The sequence below is a fragment of the Jaculus jaculus genome, chromosome 9 (assembly GCF_020740685.1).
Source record: "Jaculus jaculus isolate mJacJac1 chromosome 9, mJacJac1.mat.Y.cur, whole genome shotgun sequence".
In the NCBI taxonomy this organism is placed as follows: Eukaryota; Metazoa; Chordata; class Mammalia; order Rodentia; family Dipodidae; genus Jaculus; species Jaculus jaculus.
Window position 1 is genome coordinate 109921943 of NC_059110.1, and position 17380 is coordinate 109939322.

At 42.5% G+C, this 17380-nt stretch overlaps 1 protein-coding gene across 1 annotated transcript in view; it reads right to left on the reverse strand.

Moving 5' to 3' along the window:
* Kpnb1 (karyopherin subunit beta 1) overlaps window positions 1-17380 on the reverse strand; it is a 45958-nt gene that overhangs the window by 18571 nt on the left and 10007 nt on the right. The window contains exons 5-12 of the mRNA XM_004655503.3: window positions 16567-16719; window positions 12843-12902; window positions 12218-12307; window positions 10290-10400; window positions 8705-8806; window positions 5585-5809; window positions 2040-2231; window positions 467-597 (exon numbers count right to left, since the gene is read on the reverse strand). Of these exons, the coding sequence (XP_004655560.1) occupies window positions 467-597; window positions 2040-2231; window positions 5585-5809; window positions 8705-8806; window positions 10290-10400; window positions 12218-12307; window positions 12843-12902; window positions 16567-16719 (1064 nt within the window). The remainder of the gene's footprint in view (window positions 1-466; window positions 598-2039; window positions 2232-5584; window positions 5810-8704; window positions 8807-10289; window positions 10401-12217; window positions 12308-12842; window positions 12903-16566; window positions 16720-17380) is intronic.

A 17380-nucleotide genomic window follows, 5' to 3' on the forward strand; every position in this document is an offset into this window, starting at 1 on the left:
CTTTTTAGCAAGGTATCACTCTAGCCCAGGCTGACCTGAAAATCACAGCAATCCTACCTCTGCCACGTCAGTGCTGGGATTAAAAGCATGCGCCAGAGCCGGGCGTGGCGGCACACGCCTTTAATCCCAGCACTCGGGAGGCAGAGGTAGGAGGATCGCTGGGGGATCGAGGCTACCCTGAGACTACATAGTGAATTCCAGGTCAGCCTGAGCTAGAGTGAGACCCGACCTCAGAAAAAAAAAAGAACTAAAAGCATGTGCCAACATGACCAGCTAAACTGAACACTTTTAAGGTTAAACATAGAGTACCTTTCTTTCTTTATCTCTTTAAGTAATCAACCTACTACAGATCTGATTGTTTCTTCAAAGCAGGTAAAGCTGTCCTCCTGTCTCTACTCTCCACACAGAAGGCAGCAAGAGTTGGATGTGAAGGTACCACTTACGTCTATGGATTACCAATTATTACCTGTCTGTTGTCTCCAGGAGCTTCTGAACTATGATTTCAAAGGAAGAAGACAGACAGTATGTGGCTGGTTCTTCTTGGTCATCAGCTACATCTGCAGCTTCATAAGCAGCTTCAGCCAGACTAGAGAAAGCCTGAAATACAGATCAGATATTTGTGCTGAGGGAACCCATCACAGGATTCTACCATTTTTCCTCAAAATATCTAGAACTGTGTTCTTCAACTTACCTAGAAATAAATCACTGTTGGTAAAACTTCAACTTTTTCTGTCAACCCATCTCAACACAATTTTTTTTAATTTACTTACTTATATTACTTACTTTTAGGGGGGAGGGGAGACAGAGAGAGAGAGAGAGAAAGGGCATGCCAAGGCCTCTAGCCACTATAAACAAACTCCAGATGCATGCACCCACCATGTACATCTGGCTTACATGTGGATTCTGGAAAATTGAACTTGGGTCCTTAGGCTTCACAGGCAAGCACCTTAACCACTAAACCCTCAACACAAGTTTTTAAAAAATATTTTATTTTTTTAGAGAAATAAGGAGGCAGAGAGGGTTAGGGAGAAAGAAACAGATAGAGGCTTAGCAATTAAGAAACAGGCAGAGAATAGGCACACTAAGGCCTCTAGCCAAAGAGGGAAGCATCATTTTGTGCATATGGCTTTACATAGGAACTGGGCAATCGAACCTGGGTCCCTTGGCTTTGTAGGTAAGTACCTTAACCACTAAGCCATCTCTCCAGGCCCATCAACACAATTTAACACTGCTACAGGTTATCTTTTAAAAAATAAACTTAGAGCTGGAGAGATGGCTTAGCTGTTAAGCGCTTGCCTGTGAAGCCTAAGGACCCCGGTTCGAGGCTCAAGTCCCCAGGACCCACATTAGCCAGATGCACAAGGGGGCGCACGTGGCTGGAGGCCCTGGTGTGACCATTCTCTCTCTCTTTCTCTATGTGCCTCTTTGTCTGTCTGTAACTCTCAAATAAATAAATAAAAATGAACAAAAATTTTTTTAATAAAAAATAAATTTACCCAAGGTAATCTACCCAACTTTCTAAGGGCCAAAGTACTCTCACCTACCAATGCTTATCATTTCACTGCTTTCCATTCAAAGAAAAGCTTTTAGTCTAACTCCTTCCATAATTCAATTTCCTCCCCCACATGCCGATGGTCCCCAATAAAACTTCACACAGCCCATACTGACTCAGCACAGAGGCCGCCTACCCTCTTTCCTCTTTCTCAGCAATGCTAATTCTTATAGCTAACAACTCCACTTTATTATAACCTTCTTATCCCCAAGCAACTCAAGGAGGAAAACCAAGTCCAGATAGTCTCCCTGCTGGGTTACCATGACTGCTCTAAGTGCTTTTGGAACCAGTCATCATGAGTCAACAGCTCCTACTGGCTTCTGCATTTGCCATCTCCCCCACATTTTAACAGAAGACATTAGAAACGAGATGGAATTCAGAATAAATCTTCATGTGAGGTAGATCCATTTCTCTCCCACACCTCCTACTTTCTTCCTAATGACACAGGCAGGCAAGCTCCCTTTTTCAGCAGAAGAAAATTACTTACCCAGCACACATTTGAAGCCACTCTTGGTTCAGCACTGAGGCCTTCAATCAAGCACTGCAGCAGGGGAGCCAAGTATACATCATTGATGGCAGCTTCAGGGAGCAGCTCACAAATCCTGCCCACAGTCCATGCTGTTGTGTCTCGAACAACCACACTGGGATCTTTCATTAATTCAATTAAGGTGGGCATAGCCTGAAAATGCCAAAAAGCCAAACAAGGGATTAGAAATCAGTATGAATGCTACTAAGCAAGGCATGGTGGCATACACCTTAAATCCCAGAATTGAGGGGGAGGAGAAAAGCAGGAGGGGTGCAAAGGTAGTAGGAGGATCACTGTGACTTCAAGACCAACTTAAGATTACACAGTGAGTTCCAGGTTAGCCTAGATAGACTAGAGAGAAACCCTACCTTGGAACCCTAACAACAAGAACAAATTCCTAATGACTGCTATCCAAAATAAGAAACACTACTGGGTGAGGTAAACATGCCTGCAATACCAGTACTTGGGAGGTTCAGGCAGAGTTCAAAGCCAGCCTGGGCTATATGACACTTTGTTTCAAAACACAAATGGGCTGAAAGATGGCTTAGCGGTTAAGCACTTGCCTGTGAAGCCTAAGAACCCCAGACCCATGTAAGCTAGATGAACAAGGGAGTGCATGTGACTGGAGTTCATGTGCAGTGGCTGGAGGCCCTGGCGCGCTCATTACCTCTCTATTTGCCTCTTTCTCTCCCTGCCTGCCTGTCGCTCTCAAATAAAAACAAACAAACAAACAAAACCCCACAGAGTTGGGCATGGTACCAGCACAGGAGGCAGGGGATTCTTTTCGAGGCCAGCCTGAAAATAGAGTGAATTTCAGTCCACATTGGACTAGAGTGAGACCATACCTTGAAAACCCCAAAACAGAGCAGAGGAAGTACCTCAGTGTTTAAAGGCGCTTGCTTACAAAGCCTGCCAGCTTGAGTTCAATTTCCCAGTAAAGCCAGATGTACAACATGGCCCATGTAGCTGGAGCTTATTTGCAGTGTCACCAGGCTCTGGAGCACCTATTCTTTCTCAATCTTTCCAGTAATAAAATAAAAATATTAAAAAACAAAACCAAAATGCCTCTGCAGTTAAAAGATGCTTGCTTATAAAGGTTGCAAGCCCAGGTTCAATTATCAAGCCACTCACATAAGCCTGATGGAATAAAATATATGGCACAACCATCTAAGATGTAGAAAAACCAAAGAAGTCCAAAACCAATCTCAGCATTGGAGGATCTCTGTGCATTCAAGGCCAGTCTGGACTACAGAGTAAGTTCTAGGCCAGGATATGCTAGAATGAGATTGTGCAAAACAAGGGCTGGAGAGAGATGGCTTATTGCTTAAGGCCCTTGCCTGCAAAGCCAAAGGACCCAGGTTCAATTCTCCAGGACCCATGTAAGTCAGATGTACAAGGTGGCACATGTGTCTGGAATTCATCTGCAGTGTCTAGAAGCCCTGGTGTGCCCATTCTCTCCATCTACCGCTTCCCTCAAATAAATAAAAAAATATATTTTCAAAAAAAGAAATGCTATAGTCAGGTGTGGTGGTGTATGCCTTTAATCCCAGCACTAGGGAGGAAGAGGTAGGAGGATCGCTGTGAGTTCAAGGCTACCCTGAGACTACCAAGTGAATTCCAGGTCAGCCTGGAATAGAGCAAGACTCTACCTCAAAAAAACAAAATAAATAAATGTTTATGGTATGGCACAGTCAGTCCATTCTGTTGTAGGAGCAAGCACAGAAAAGAATACTGCAAAGACATACAGACTTAAGGTGCTATACTTGGACAAGGGAATCCCTCTCCCTCTCTCCACTAGCAAATTAATGAATTAATAAATTAATTATATTAAGCTGGATGTGGTGGTATACACCTTTAATCCCAGCACTCACTCAGGAGGTAGAGTTAAGAGGATCACTGTAAGTTCAAGGCCACCCTGAGACAACACAGTGAATTCCAGGTCAGCCTGAGCTAGAGTGAAACCTTACATTGAAAAACAACCAAAAATATAAATAAATAAAGAATAATAGTAATAATAATAATTAAATTTCACTTTCTTCTTGGTCTCTTCTGCCATTTTTCAAGTTCTTATGTCATGACAATATGAAAAATTTTATTTTTATTTTTTAGAGACAAAGAAAAAATTGGCACACTGGGGCCTCAGCCACTAAAATTGAACTCCAGACACACATGCTACCTAGTGGACATGTGTGACCTTGCACTTGCTTCACCTTTTCATGAGTCTTTCATGGGATCTGGAGAATAGAACATGGGTCCTTAGGCCTCACAGGCAAGAGCCTTAACCATTAAGTCATCTATCCAAGCCACTATTTGCTTTTTAAAACAGGGTCTGATATAGCCAATGAGGCCAAGGATGACCTTGAACTTGTTATCTTCTGGCCTCCCCTTCCCAAATGTTTGGGTTACAAGCATGTGCCACCTCACCTGGCTACAACTAACTATCTGTGATTGATTACTTACAACTTAATAAAAACAATTCTTTATCACTTCAAAAAACAATTCTTTAGCACTCCATGAGGAAACACAGCAAATGGAATGGGACTTCTAGGCGAAGTTCCAGGAGTTACACTATAGTGATTGGACATCTAATAATCCAAACATGTGTCCACTCCCAACACAACTAGACTACGTAATGATAATAATTTTACAGGGCTGAAAAGATGGCTTATGGTTAAGACACTTGCATGAAAAGCCAAACGACCTCAGATCAATTCCCCAGGACCCACATAGCCAGATGCACAAGGTGGCACATGTGTCTTGGAGTTTGTTTGCCGGGCTGGAGGCCCTGGCGCACCCATTTGCCCTCTTTCTTTCTCTCTCTATTGAATAAAAATAAAAAAATTTAAAAAAAACAAAAAATTCCCTCGAAAAACCAAAAAATAAAAATAAAAAATTCTTAGCCGGGCATGGTGGTTCAGGCCTTTAAAATCCAGCACTCGGGAGGCAGAGGTAGGTGGATCACAGTGAGTTCAAGGCCACCCTGAAACTACATAGTAAATTCCAAGTCAGCCTGGGCTAGAGTGAAACCCTACCTCAAAATAAATAAATTCTTGCCAAGCGTGGGTGTACTTGGGAGGCAGAGGTAGGAGGATCGCTGTGAGTTCAAGGCCACCATGAGACTACAGTTAATTCCAGGTCAGCCAGGACCAGAGTTAAGAACCTACCTCAAAAAAAAAAAAAAAAAAAAAAAAAAGCATGGAGGGGGGAGGGAGGGAATTACCATGGGATTTTTTTTTATAATCATGGAAAATATTTAAAAAAAAAAAAAAAAAAAAAAGCAAAGTCCTTGCCAGGCATGGTGGCACATGCCTTTGATCCCAGCACTCCGGAGATAGAGGAAGGAGGACCACCATGAGTTCAAGGCCACCCTGAGACTCCATAGTGAATCCAGGTCAGCTTGGGATAGAATGAGACCCTGCCTCTAAAAACTAAAAAAATAAAAATAAATCCTCAAGACCAAAGATGAAACAATGAATATTCCACTTTTCTATTCACCCCCTTTTTACCTGTATAACTAGTGGTTTGAGTTGATTAGGTTCTGGTCCTTCCAAAATACAGCCAAAAGCCATCACTGCTGCATCACGGTATCGCCAATCCGGGTTCTTGATGTGTTCTTTTATGAAAGGAAGGACATGTGGTACGATGTCATCTTCACAGCAGGTAGACAGAAGCATGAGGCAAACCCCTGCTGCCTTACAGGGGTTCCAGTCATCATCATCATCATTTTCATCCTAGTGAAAGAAAGCGGTGCCATTTAAGCTTTTGTTCAAAGAATTAACTCAGAAAGTCCTTTAGCCCTGCACTTGAGAAGCAGAGGTGGGAAGATCACTGTGAGTTAGTTTGAGACAAACCCAGAACCATAGAGTAAGTTCCAGGTCCGACTAGAGTGAGACCCTACCTGGAAAAACAACAACATAAAGTCCTCTAAATACTCCCAAGAATCTGAGGATTTTAAGCTCCAGAATATAAAAAATCCTATTTTTAAAAACTCTTTTCCACAAAGCACTTGGGAAGCTAAGGTAAAAAGACTGCCAGGAGTTTGAGGCCACCCTGAGACTACACAGTGAATTCCAGCTCAGCCTTGAGACCTACCATGAAAAGCCAAAAGAAAAAAAGAGTAACAGCCCAACCCAAGCCTGTAATTCAAATACTCAGCATGTGAAGGCAGAAGAACCCAAAGTTTATCAACTTCTGCAGAGTTTTAAGCCAGCCAGAGATAGGGGACCCTGTTTGAAAAAGGGAAAGGATAGTCTGGAAAGACGGCTAAATGGTTACAGATGCTTGTTTGTAAAGCCCGAAAATCCAGGTTCAATACCCTAATACCCAAGTAAAGCCAGATATGTGAAAAAGTGGTTCATGCCTCTGGAGTTCATTTGCAGTGGTGGGAAGCCTTGGTGCACTCATTATTTTCTTTCTCTCTCCTTTCTCAAGCAGATGCAAATACATTTAAAAAATAAAAATAAACTTTAAAAGGAGGAGAGAGGAAGAGACAAACCAGGTGCTGTGATTCACTCTGTAATCTGATCTTGGGCCAAGAAAAGTTTAATGAAATTATTCAAAAGCAAGACTGGGTATAGTGGCTCACAACCTAAGCACTCAATTGCTGAAGTAGGCTGATTATCACAAGTTCAAGACCAGCTTGGTTTAGTGAGTTTAAGACAGACTGGGATACAAGTGAGACTATCTCAATAGATGGGAAAATAATTAAATGCATTCAAAAGCATAGACACTAAAAGATAAACCTAATTTCTATAAAATTAAAAAGCCGTATTTAGCACGCGGGAGGCAGAGGTAGGAGGATTGCAGTAAGTTTGTGGCCACCCTGAGACATTATGAATTCCAGGTCAGCCTGGGCTACAGCAAGACCCTACCTTGAAAAAAAAAAATTTTAAGGGGATATTCAGTCTATTTTCAAACCAAATATATTTGAGACTGCTATATTGAAAGAAATATGTACATTCCTAAAAAGCACTCCTGTGCACAAAAAACTTTTTTCTTTTCTCTTTTTTTTTTTGGTTTTTTTGTTTTATTAGGTAGGGTCTCACTGTAGCTTCGGCTGACCTGGAATTCACTACGTAGTCTCAGGGGGGCCTTGAATTCACTGTGATCCTCCTACCTCCACCTCCCAAGTGCTAGAATTAAAGGCGTGCACCACCACACCCAGCTTCAATTTTTTCTTCTCTTAAATATTTTTTATATATTTATTTGCAAGCAGAGAGAGAGAGAGAGTAAAGAGGGAAGAAAGAGAGACAGAATGGGAGTGCCAGGACCTCTGGCCACTGCAAAAAACACTCCAGACACATGTCATTTTGTGCATCTGGCTTTACGTGCATACTGGAGAAGTGAACCCTGCTCCTCAGGCTTTGTAGGCTAACTGCTGAGCCATCTCTCCAACCCAACACAAAGAAATTTCCTAATGCTCAAAGTTAGCATTGTTTCCTCAGAACACTGTTAGTTCTTGATAATATTTCACATGCACTGCAAGAGATGAGAACTAGCAAAAGAAAACACCTTTCTAAATGCCTTACCAAGGAAAACTGAGACAAAGTTAAAATGGCAAAACAGAAAAACAGGCAGAAAGATATAGAATGGGCGTGCCAGGGCCTCCAGCCACTGCAAATGAACTTCAGCTGCATGTGCCATGCTGTGCATCTGGCTTACATGGGTCCTGGGGAACAAAGCCTCGAACTAGGGTCCTTAGGTTTCACAGGCAAGCCCTTGACCGCTAAGCCAACTCTACAGCTCTAGACATACTTCTCATGAAAGAACTTATATATTTATTCCTAACATGTTTATATTACCTTCAGTTTATCCTGAATCCTTAATCACTGAATGAACTTCAAGGATTAGTAAGTAGTTTTCATGGGATAAGAGTACTTTATAAGGATTTGAAAGACTCATTACCCATTTAAAAGCACACATATTCAGTGAATTCATGAAACGGTTCCAGATGTTAAAACTTGAGTGCGCTGGGCATGCCTTTATTCCCAACATTTGGGTGGCAGAGATAGGAGGATCACCGTGAGTTTGAGGCCACCCTGAGACTACACAGTGAATTCCAGGTCAGCCTGGGCTGGACTGAGACCCTATCTCGGGGGGTGGGGGGTGGGTGGGAGGGGGATGACTGGCCTCTAGCTACAGTCTTTGTAGACACTGTAGCATTCAGGAAATGAAAGTGGTATATAGTTTGCTCCCAGATATTCAAACACACTTTTCACAAACAACTCAGCACCTAGGGGATCTTAACAGATCCAGTTCAGCTATTCCTTGGTCATCTATAATAGAAAATCGAGGGCTGGAGAGATGGCTTAGTGGTTAAATGCTTGCTTGTGAAGCCTAAGGACCCTGGTTTGAGGCTCAATTCCCCAGGACCCACATTAGCCAGATGCACAAGGGGGCGCACACGTCTGGAATTTGCTTGCAGTGGCTGGAAGTCCTGGCATGCCCATTCTCTCTCTCTGCCTTTCTCTCTGTCTGTCGCTCTCAAATAAATAAATTAAAAAAAAAAAGAAAAAGAAAAAGAAAATCAAATCAGCTGCCAATTTCCTCCACAGAAGCTGTTCCACAACCAACCAACCAATCCACCCCAAATAAGACTTCCCAGCTTATCTAGTGAGGAGGCTCACCTGTTTAGTTAATGTCTGAGTGAGGATGGGAACCAAGTACTGCAGGGCTCCCTTGGCATAAAACTTGCTGGTGTGCTCAGGGGGCCGTCCTTGTTCTGCTGCCTAAGGAGAAATATAAGCAAATTTTAGACAAAAGCAAGTAAATTGTAATCTTCCAGGCATAGAGTGAAAACTGCCTGAGGTGGGTCCATAGCAGTCACACAAAACCAAAGATACTATTAATTGTGATATTTGGAGGTGCTTATTCTTAGGCCTACTTCAATGAGATCCTTTTAGTCCATACATATAAAGGACCAGGTCAACCTCAGGAAATGAATTTAGGGGGTGGGGAGATGACTCAGCAGTTAAAGGCACTCATTTGCAAATGTGCCCTCCTGAGTTCCATCTCCCACATAAAGTCAAGACACAGTGGTGTATGAGCTTGCGACCTCAACACATCATCACCAACATGAGGCAAAGCTGACAGAACCTGGAAGCTTGTGCGCTGACCAGTGTGGCATATGTGGCACAAAACAAGAGACCCGATCTCAAAAAAGGTGGAAGGAAATGATGGATGCCCTGAGGTCGTCCTCTGCCCTTCACATGTGCACTATGGCACATGGGTGAGGAGGTACATGCCCTCACACCCACAAAAGAACTGCATTTTGGGGGTTAAGGATGCAGCTCTGTTGCTAGACTGCTTGTCTAGTATATACAAGAGCCTGGGTTTCATTTTCACCAACACAAGGGAAGACATAGGCATGGTGGCTTACACCTTTAATCACAGAAAGAGGCGGAGGCAGGAGGATCAAGAATTCAAGTCATTCTTAGCTCCATTTCTTCCTTACAAATGAGATTCATTTAAAAAACCTGCCATGCAGGAGCTAAACATCCCCCCTCGCCTTCTTATGGGCAGGAGTTTTTCATACACTCTCCTCTTAAATAAAGTCTCACTAAACTTAAAAAAAGGGGGGGATAAAAAAGCAAAGAAGCACTTGGGAACAAAGGTAGGAGAATCACCATGAATTAGAGGCTACCCTGAGACTAGATAGTGAATTCCAGGTCAGCCTGGGTTAGAGTGAGACCCAACCTTGAAGAAACTAAAATAAATAAGTAAATAAAAACTTTAAAAAAAAAGTTGTCTAGAACTCTTCTGGACTGAGATGCACAAAACCTACTCAAAGATGGCAAAAAGCCAATGCTATAGTTACCAGGGTGAGACCCTACCTCAAAATCCAATGCTAAAATTGGATACAAACCTTAAAATTTTCAAGATTCTGAATGTAGAGCTACTTACCCATATCTGGCTTCTTCTCTAGAGTTAGTAAATTGTCAATTATGCATCCTAGACTTGTACTAGGACATGTGAAAGGAAAAATTCACCACCAGGTGTTACCTGTGTAAACTAAAAACTTGCTGCCCCCTTGTGTTCATGTTAATAATACCAGTATATACAATAATACATAAGCTGTCTCCTCCATATTTGGCCGGCAGAAATCAGAATCTCTCCAAAACAAGATAGGAGACCAGTCCAATTGATACTTCATTTAAACAACCTGTCAGCACAGCACATGTTTACCTACACAGACCTCCCCCACAGACTCACCTCTGAAGCTTCAATAGCCAAATCCATTTCCTCATCACAGACATTGGACCAGAATTCTATCCCTTGAAGAGCCACCTCATCAATGTCACTTTTCATTGCTTCAATTGTGATCTTAAGAGAAAAAAACTGAAGTCACAGACCATAGCTAAATACACTTTAAAGTAAACCCAATAGTCAAGTTTAAAAAAAACACAATCTAGATGAAGGAAGGATAGGACTGCTTACAAAGCAGTCTTCCATCTAGACACAAAATGGCTTGGATATCCATGACCTCACAATGCCTATTACCTACAAAAGAACCTTATAATAGAAGGAAAAGATGATGACATCAAAATAGACTAACAGGGGGGAGGGATATGATGGAAAGTGGATTTGTTAAGGGGAAAGTGGAGGAAGAGAGGGAATATCACGGTTTATTATCTATAATTATGAAAGCTGTCAAAAAAAAAACCCTGTGTGGTGGCCCACGCCTTTAATCCCAGCACTCGGGAGGCAGAGGTGGAGGATCACCAGGAATTTGGGTGCTGAGACTACACAGTGAATTCCAGGTCAGCCTGAGCTAGTATAAAACCCTACCTCAAAAAGGCAAAAAAAAAACACCATTTATAGCAAGTTGTGGTGGTGCATGCCTTTGATCCCAGCACTCTGGAGGCAGAAGTAGGAGGAGAGCTGTGAATTCGAGGCCAACCTGGCACTACAGAGTGAATTCCAGGTTAGCCTGGGATAGAGCGAAACCCTACCTTGAGAGAAACACACAGACACTCACTACCATCGTGGATGAAAGCTCCATCTGATATGAAAGGCAGGAGAAAGGGTTTTATACCCCTTTTGGAGCCAGGGATCTAGCTCAATGGGAAACAGTGCTGGCTGTTCAAACATGAGGATTTGAATTCAATCCCCAGCATCCAGGTAAAATGGTGGACAATGGCCATGCATGCCTTGATGTAACCTTGATGCTGACAGGAGAAACACTGAAGCTGTTTGGTCAGCCTGACTGAAAAACTGGAAGCTGCTGGTTCACTTATGAGATTCTACTTCAGGGAAATAAGACAGAGCAGGAATAGAGGCAGAAGACACCCGATGTCTTGGTTTCCACATGTGTGCACATGTATCTACACACACAGGTACATACACACACATATATATTCCTTTACAACATATATATTCCTCCACACCAAACAGCACTAGTTTTCATAGCACACACGCAAATTCTTTTTTTCGTTAAAATAATTTTTTTTTTCTTTTCTGAGGTATGGTCCCACTCTAGCTCAGGCTAACCTGGAATTCACTACCTAGTCTCAGGATGGCCTCAAACTCATGGTGATCTTCCTATCTCTGCGAATGCTGGAATTAAAGGTGTACGCAACCACACCCAGCTAAATTTTAGCTAGAGACAGACCCTACCTCAAAAAACAAAATTAGCTTTATGCCAGGCATAGTGGAACACACCTTCAATCCCAGCACTTGGGAGGCGGAGGGAGGAGGATCCCTTTGACTTCAAGGCCAGCCTGAGACTAATTCCAGGTCAGCCTGGCTAGAGCAAGATCCAACCTTATAAAACCACACACACACACACACACACACACACACACACACACACACACGGCTAAGTAAAGTTAATATGACCAAAATACAGTATAGGCCATGCGTACCCAGCACTTTGGAGGCAGAGGTAGGAGGATGGCCTTGAGTTCAAGGCCACCCTGAAACTATATAGTGAATTCCAGGTCAGCTTGAGCTACAGTCAAACTCTACCTCAAAACAAACAAACAAATACAATATAAACTGTCAAAAACTACAAACTTTTTACTAAGTAAACGGCCTGAGGAGCAATACCATGGCTATTCTTAGGCCTAACACACATACATACACACCCACAGCACTCCAACTACCTCCAATCTCAGATCACATAAATTAGAAATACTTACTGCAAAAAGAGCAGGGCCCATATATGTCTCCATATATTGATAATACAAAGACATTATCTTCACTAGATTCTGTAATGCAGCCACTCGTACCTTTTAACAAGAAGAACAGATTAACTAGTTTACTTAAGTGATAATGCAATCCAATCTGCAAAGGTTTTATCTCCAATGGTTCAATTAACTCCAAATACATAAATAATGTTATCATTCTCCAAATCAATCATTCCCCTCAACTTTCATTGTCCTTTATTTTCCCACTGCTTCTTTTTTTTGTTTCATCAGTACCTGAGGGACCCATAGCAGTGTTATTTAGACTAAAGATGCTACTTTCACCAGCTTCAAGGGTTTAATTAAAGTTACAGCAATCGCACAGCTGTTTCAACGTGTACAATTCAACATAATCACTTGAATACACTAATAACAAAGCTGATCAAAACCCCTTTCTCCCTTGAACCTATAATGGGATGGCAGACTCCCTTATGTATGTTCAAGAAAAATCCTTTATTAATTACATGATTAGTCAAATCTTGCTTTATCAGTTCAACAATTCCTTATATTCTAAACTCCAAGTTAAGAGTTGGTATTCTCCAAGAAAGATGTAAGGCAGTTTTTATGACTGCTAACTTACCCTTGTATCTGGACACTGTGTGGCTTCACAGACAACCTGCATGATAAAGTGCCTTTCTGACTGCAATAAGAAAAATAAAAGAGCATTTGCAAAGAGTAAATGTACACATGAAGATATCTAGGCTCTCAACACAGAAACCTGTCATTCCCTCAGGGCCATATACACTCTTGAGGCAGTAATAGCACTATGGAGTTTCCCTCCAACGACTTCTATCTGTCCTAGCCTCTAAGGAGGTCCCTTAATCTCTTAATTCCCAAGATGACCTTCACAAGCAACACTGCAGAGTCAACGTAGACAGGAAAATGTAGGTCACAAGGTTTAAACAAGAATGGCAGGTGGGGGCTGGAGAGATGGCTTAGCGGTTAAGCGCTTGCCTGTGAAGCCTAAGGACCCCGGTTCTAGGCTCGGTTCCCCAGGTCCCACGTTAGCCAGATGCACAAGGGGCCGCATGCGTCTGGAGTTCGTTTGCAGAGGCTGAAAGCCCTGGCGCACCCATTCTCTCTCTCTCCCTCTACCTGTCTTTCTCTCTGTGTCTGTCGCTCTCAAATAAATAAATAAAAATTAAAAAAAAAAAAAAAGAATGGCAGGTGGGCTGGAGAGATGGCTTAGTGGTTAAGCGCTTGCCTGTGAAGCCTAAGGACCCCAGTTCGAGGCTCGGTTCCCCAGGTCCCATGTTAGCCAGATGCACAAGGGGGCGCACGCGTCTGGAGTTCGTTTGCAGTGGCTGGTAGCCCTGGCGTGCCCATTGTCTGTCTGTCTGTCTGTCTGTCTGTCTCTCTCTCTCTGCCTCCTTCTCTGTCTGTTGCTCTCAAATAAATAAATAAAAAAATAAACCAAAAAAAAAAAATAATAATAATAAAAAAGAATGGCAGGTTAAGAGAAAATTTTAAAACCTACATGTAGGAAAAACAATTTCATCATATATAAATTTGAAAAAATTCAGGCACTGGCCATGGTGGCACACACCTTTAATCCCAGCACTTGGGAGGAAGAGGTAGGAGGATTGCCGTTAGTTTGCAGCCACCCTGAGACTACATAGTGGCTGGAGGTCCTGGTGCACCCATTCTCTAGAGCTCTCTCTTTCTCCCTGTTTCTCTGTCAAATACATAAATAATTTTTAAGAACTGACATTTAATGCCCGGCATGGTGGCGCATACCTTTAATCCCAGCACTTGGGAGGCAGAGGAAGGAGGACTGCCAAGAGTTCGAGAGTACATAGTGAACTCCAGGTCAGCCTGGACTAGAGTGAGACCCCACCTTGAAAAAACAAAACAACAAAAAAATTGACATTTAAGCTTGAGGTGCATAAGTAGGGATTGCTGAGTCCAAGGCCAACCTGAGATTACATAATGAATTCCAGGTCCGCCTGAGCTAGAGCAAAACCCTACCTAAAAAAAGAAAACAACAAACAAAAAGGACATTGTGGCTGGAGAGATGGTCAGCAGTTATACCATTTGCCTCTAAAGCCTAATGACCCAGGTTCAATTCCTCAGTATGTACACAAAGCCAGATGCACAAAATAGCACATGCATCTGAGGTTTGTTTGAAGTGACTGGAAGTCCTGGCATGCTCATTCTCTCTCCCTCTCTCCCTCCCCCGACTCTGCTTGCAAATCAATAAATAAAAATATATCTAAACCAGGCGTGGTGGCGCACTCCTCTAATCCCAGACTGAGGTAGGAGGATCACCATGAGTTCGAGGCCACCCTGAGATTACATAGTGAATTCTAGGTCAGCTTGGGCTAAAACAAGACCTTACCTCAAAAAACAACACGTAACAAAAAGTATCTTTAAAAAAGGGTGGAAGGGGGACTGGAGGGATGGCTTAGTTAAGGCATTTGCCTGCAAAGCCATAGGACCCAGGTTTGATTCCCTAGGACCCACATTAGCCAGATGAACAAGGTGGCACATCCATCTGTAGTTCCTTTGCAGTGGCTGGAGGCCCTAGCATGCCCATTATCTCTCTCCATCTCCCTCTGTCAAATAAATATAAATTTTTTTTAAAAAATAGGATAGCTGGGCATAACTTACTGAAAATGGTTAAAATATGCAAATGATAGTGGAAAATAAGCAAAACGATTATGCAGTTCTTCAAATGAACCTGTCTAAAGAGGTATAAATAAGTCCAAAAAAAGGATTATATAAGTGAAGTAACCCAGGCCCAGAAAGCCAAATGTCACATGTTCTCTCTCATATGTGGATCCTAGCTACAAATGATTGGACTTCTGTTTAAGTAGGAAGAAAACTCAGTAGCAGAGGCCAGTAAGCTAGAAAGGAGATATAAAGGCAATAGAAAGGGAGGAAGAGGAGACTCAATAGGATGGTATTGTATATATGTAAGTAGAACAACAGATTAATGGGGGTAAAAAGGCGCAAGTGAGGTCAGGGGAAGAGACTGACTGAGTAAAGGAAAGGTGGAGGGTGGGCTAGTCAAAATCTAAGAGGATATAAATAAGTCATATGGAAACCTACTTTTTTGGACAATGGAACACACAGGAGTCATACTAGAAAATTCTCAGTGCCAGGGGTGGGATATCTTCCAGTGAGTTGTTGGCTAGGGAGGTCCCCAATGCCCCCAAAACACTATAGGCTATTGCTGAGGCCCTTGGTTTCCCATCAGGAATAGATGGTAAGACCCTATTGCTGAAGACTCCACATACTTGGGCTGCAAATGTCACTGAGAAATCCTGCTGGCTGAAAACTTCCTCTATGTAGACCAGCTGAAAGAAAGCTGGAAAAAGCTATGCTGCATGCAATTCAATGGGAGAGATAGAGAGAAAACACCACTGAAGATACTCAACAGTGGACACTGCAAGCCTTATATTTTGTCAGCCAGACCAAATGAGCCAATGGGTGCAATAGTGGCACATCTGTTATGGGGGAAACCAGTGGCTCTCTAACTGGACTGGAGGCTTGCTCCATGGGAGAGAATACATCCCTGATACTAAAAACAGGGGAAGTCATGAGCCCTAGGGGTGTAACATCTGCTGCTGTCTAGCTAAATGTATATACTATGCTTACCAAACTGCCCAGGAAGCATTTCTCTTAATGTTCATACCCATATATTAATGTTACTCTCACTTTTGGTTAGAAAAACTTCTCTTTTTAGATGGCAGTGACCTTGGGATGACTCAGAAGGCAACGTGGTGCTGGGAAGAAGTGACAAAGGAGTACTCAACACTGCAATATCTCTATCACACCTTCCAATGCTCAGTGTCCATTGTGGAAGAGGTGACGGAAAGAATCTAAGAGCCAAAGGGTAGGAACTCCTTACAACGTGCTCCCCAGACACAAAATGGCCTGGATATCCATGACCTCACAGTGCCTGACACTATCTACACAAGACCATCATAATAGGAGGAAAAGATCATGACATCAAAATAAAAGAGAGATTGATTGAGGGGGGAGGGGATATGGTGTTGAGTGGAGTTTCAAAGGGGAAAGTGGGGGAAGGGAGGAAACTGCCATGAAATATTGTTTACAATCGTGGAAGTTGTAAAAAAAAAAAAAAGTCCAAAAGCTCTAATATATTGAAATTCTCAAGTATTCTCAACTTTTGTTTGCTGAGAAATAGTAAACATCTATTTCATGCCTGTATCTCATATAAATCTTGACAATGGTCGAGATGAATGCTTCTGAATAAGGCGGGACTTTCTATATCTTAAAAATGATGCCTTCATTCCTTACCTTTGGAACCAGCATCATTTTGCAAAAAAATACCTTACCTCTTTGTCAAAGTTTGCCTTGGTGAACTCCAGTGAGTTCAGGAGTGCATTAGTAGCAGCTAGCTTCACATTATTACTAGGCTCTTCTTTCCTCATCCCCTGGATTATGGCAGTCAGAATCTCATTGGATTTATCTTGTAGCTGCTCTGGGTCCTATAACAAGCACAGAAATATAATAAGGTCAGGAGTAATCAGTAGTCTTTTTAACTGTAAAATCCACTCAAGTGTCATGAATCTGTGGCCTTTTCTCACACGAATCTGATAAGGACAGCACTGCAGAACACATGCATGACATCCCACAGGAATGATAGTGCAAAACTGAACCAAAACAAGTGAATCTCATCAGTCACATCTCTCAACATGATCCCGGACACAGGGAGCATTGCCTTTTCTCCTTTCTGGGGATATAGAGAAGGCAGTTTGGTGGCTGCCCCTGTGCCACATTAAATAAAACTTTATAACAGATGAGGGCTAAGGATCAACATCTAAGTACAAGATCCAGGGATTTTTAAGTTTAGGTCAAATACTATGGGCTCCTTCACATCCTAAAGTCTACACTGCAAGAGGTGAGAGTGGTAACCTCAATAGCACAGGACAAAGGACAGCTCATCTATGGCTCCAGTGACTAACCTAGAGTGGGCAAGCCTTTTGTCAGCAGTACAAGCAAAGGCACTACAGCTCTCATGGCACACTGAAATCCCTGAGCTTGTCTTGGTGTATATACCAGTCATCCCAGCGCTTGGGAAGATGTTCAAAGCCAGCCTGAACTTGTCTCAAAAAAACAAAACAAAAAGACAAGCCAGGCATGGTGACA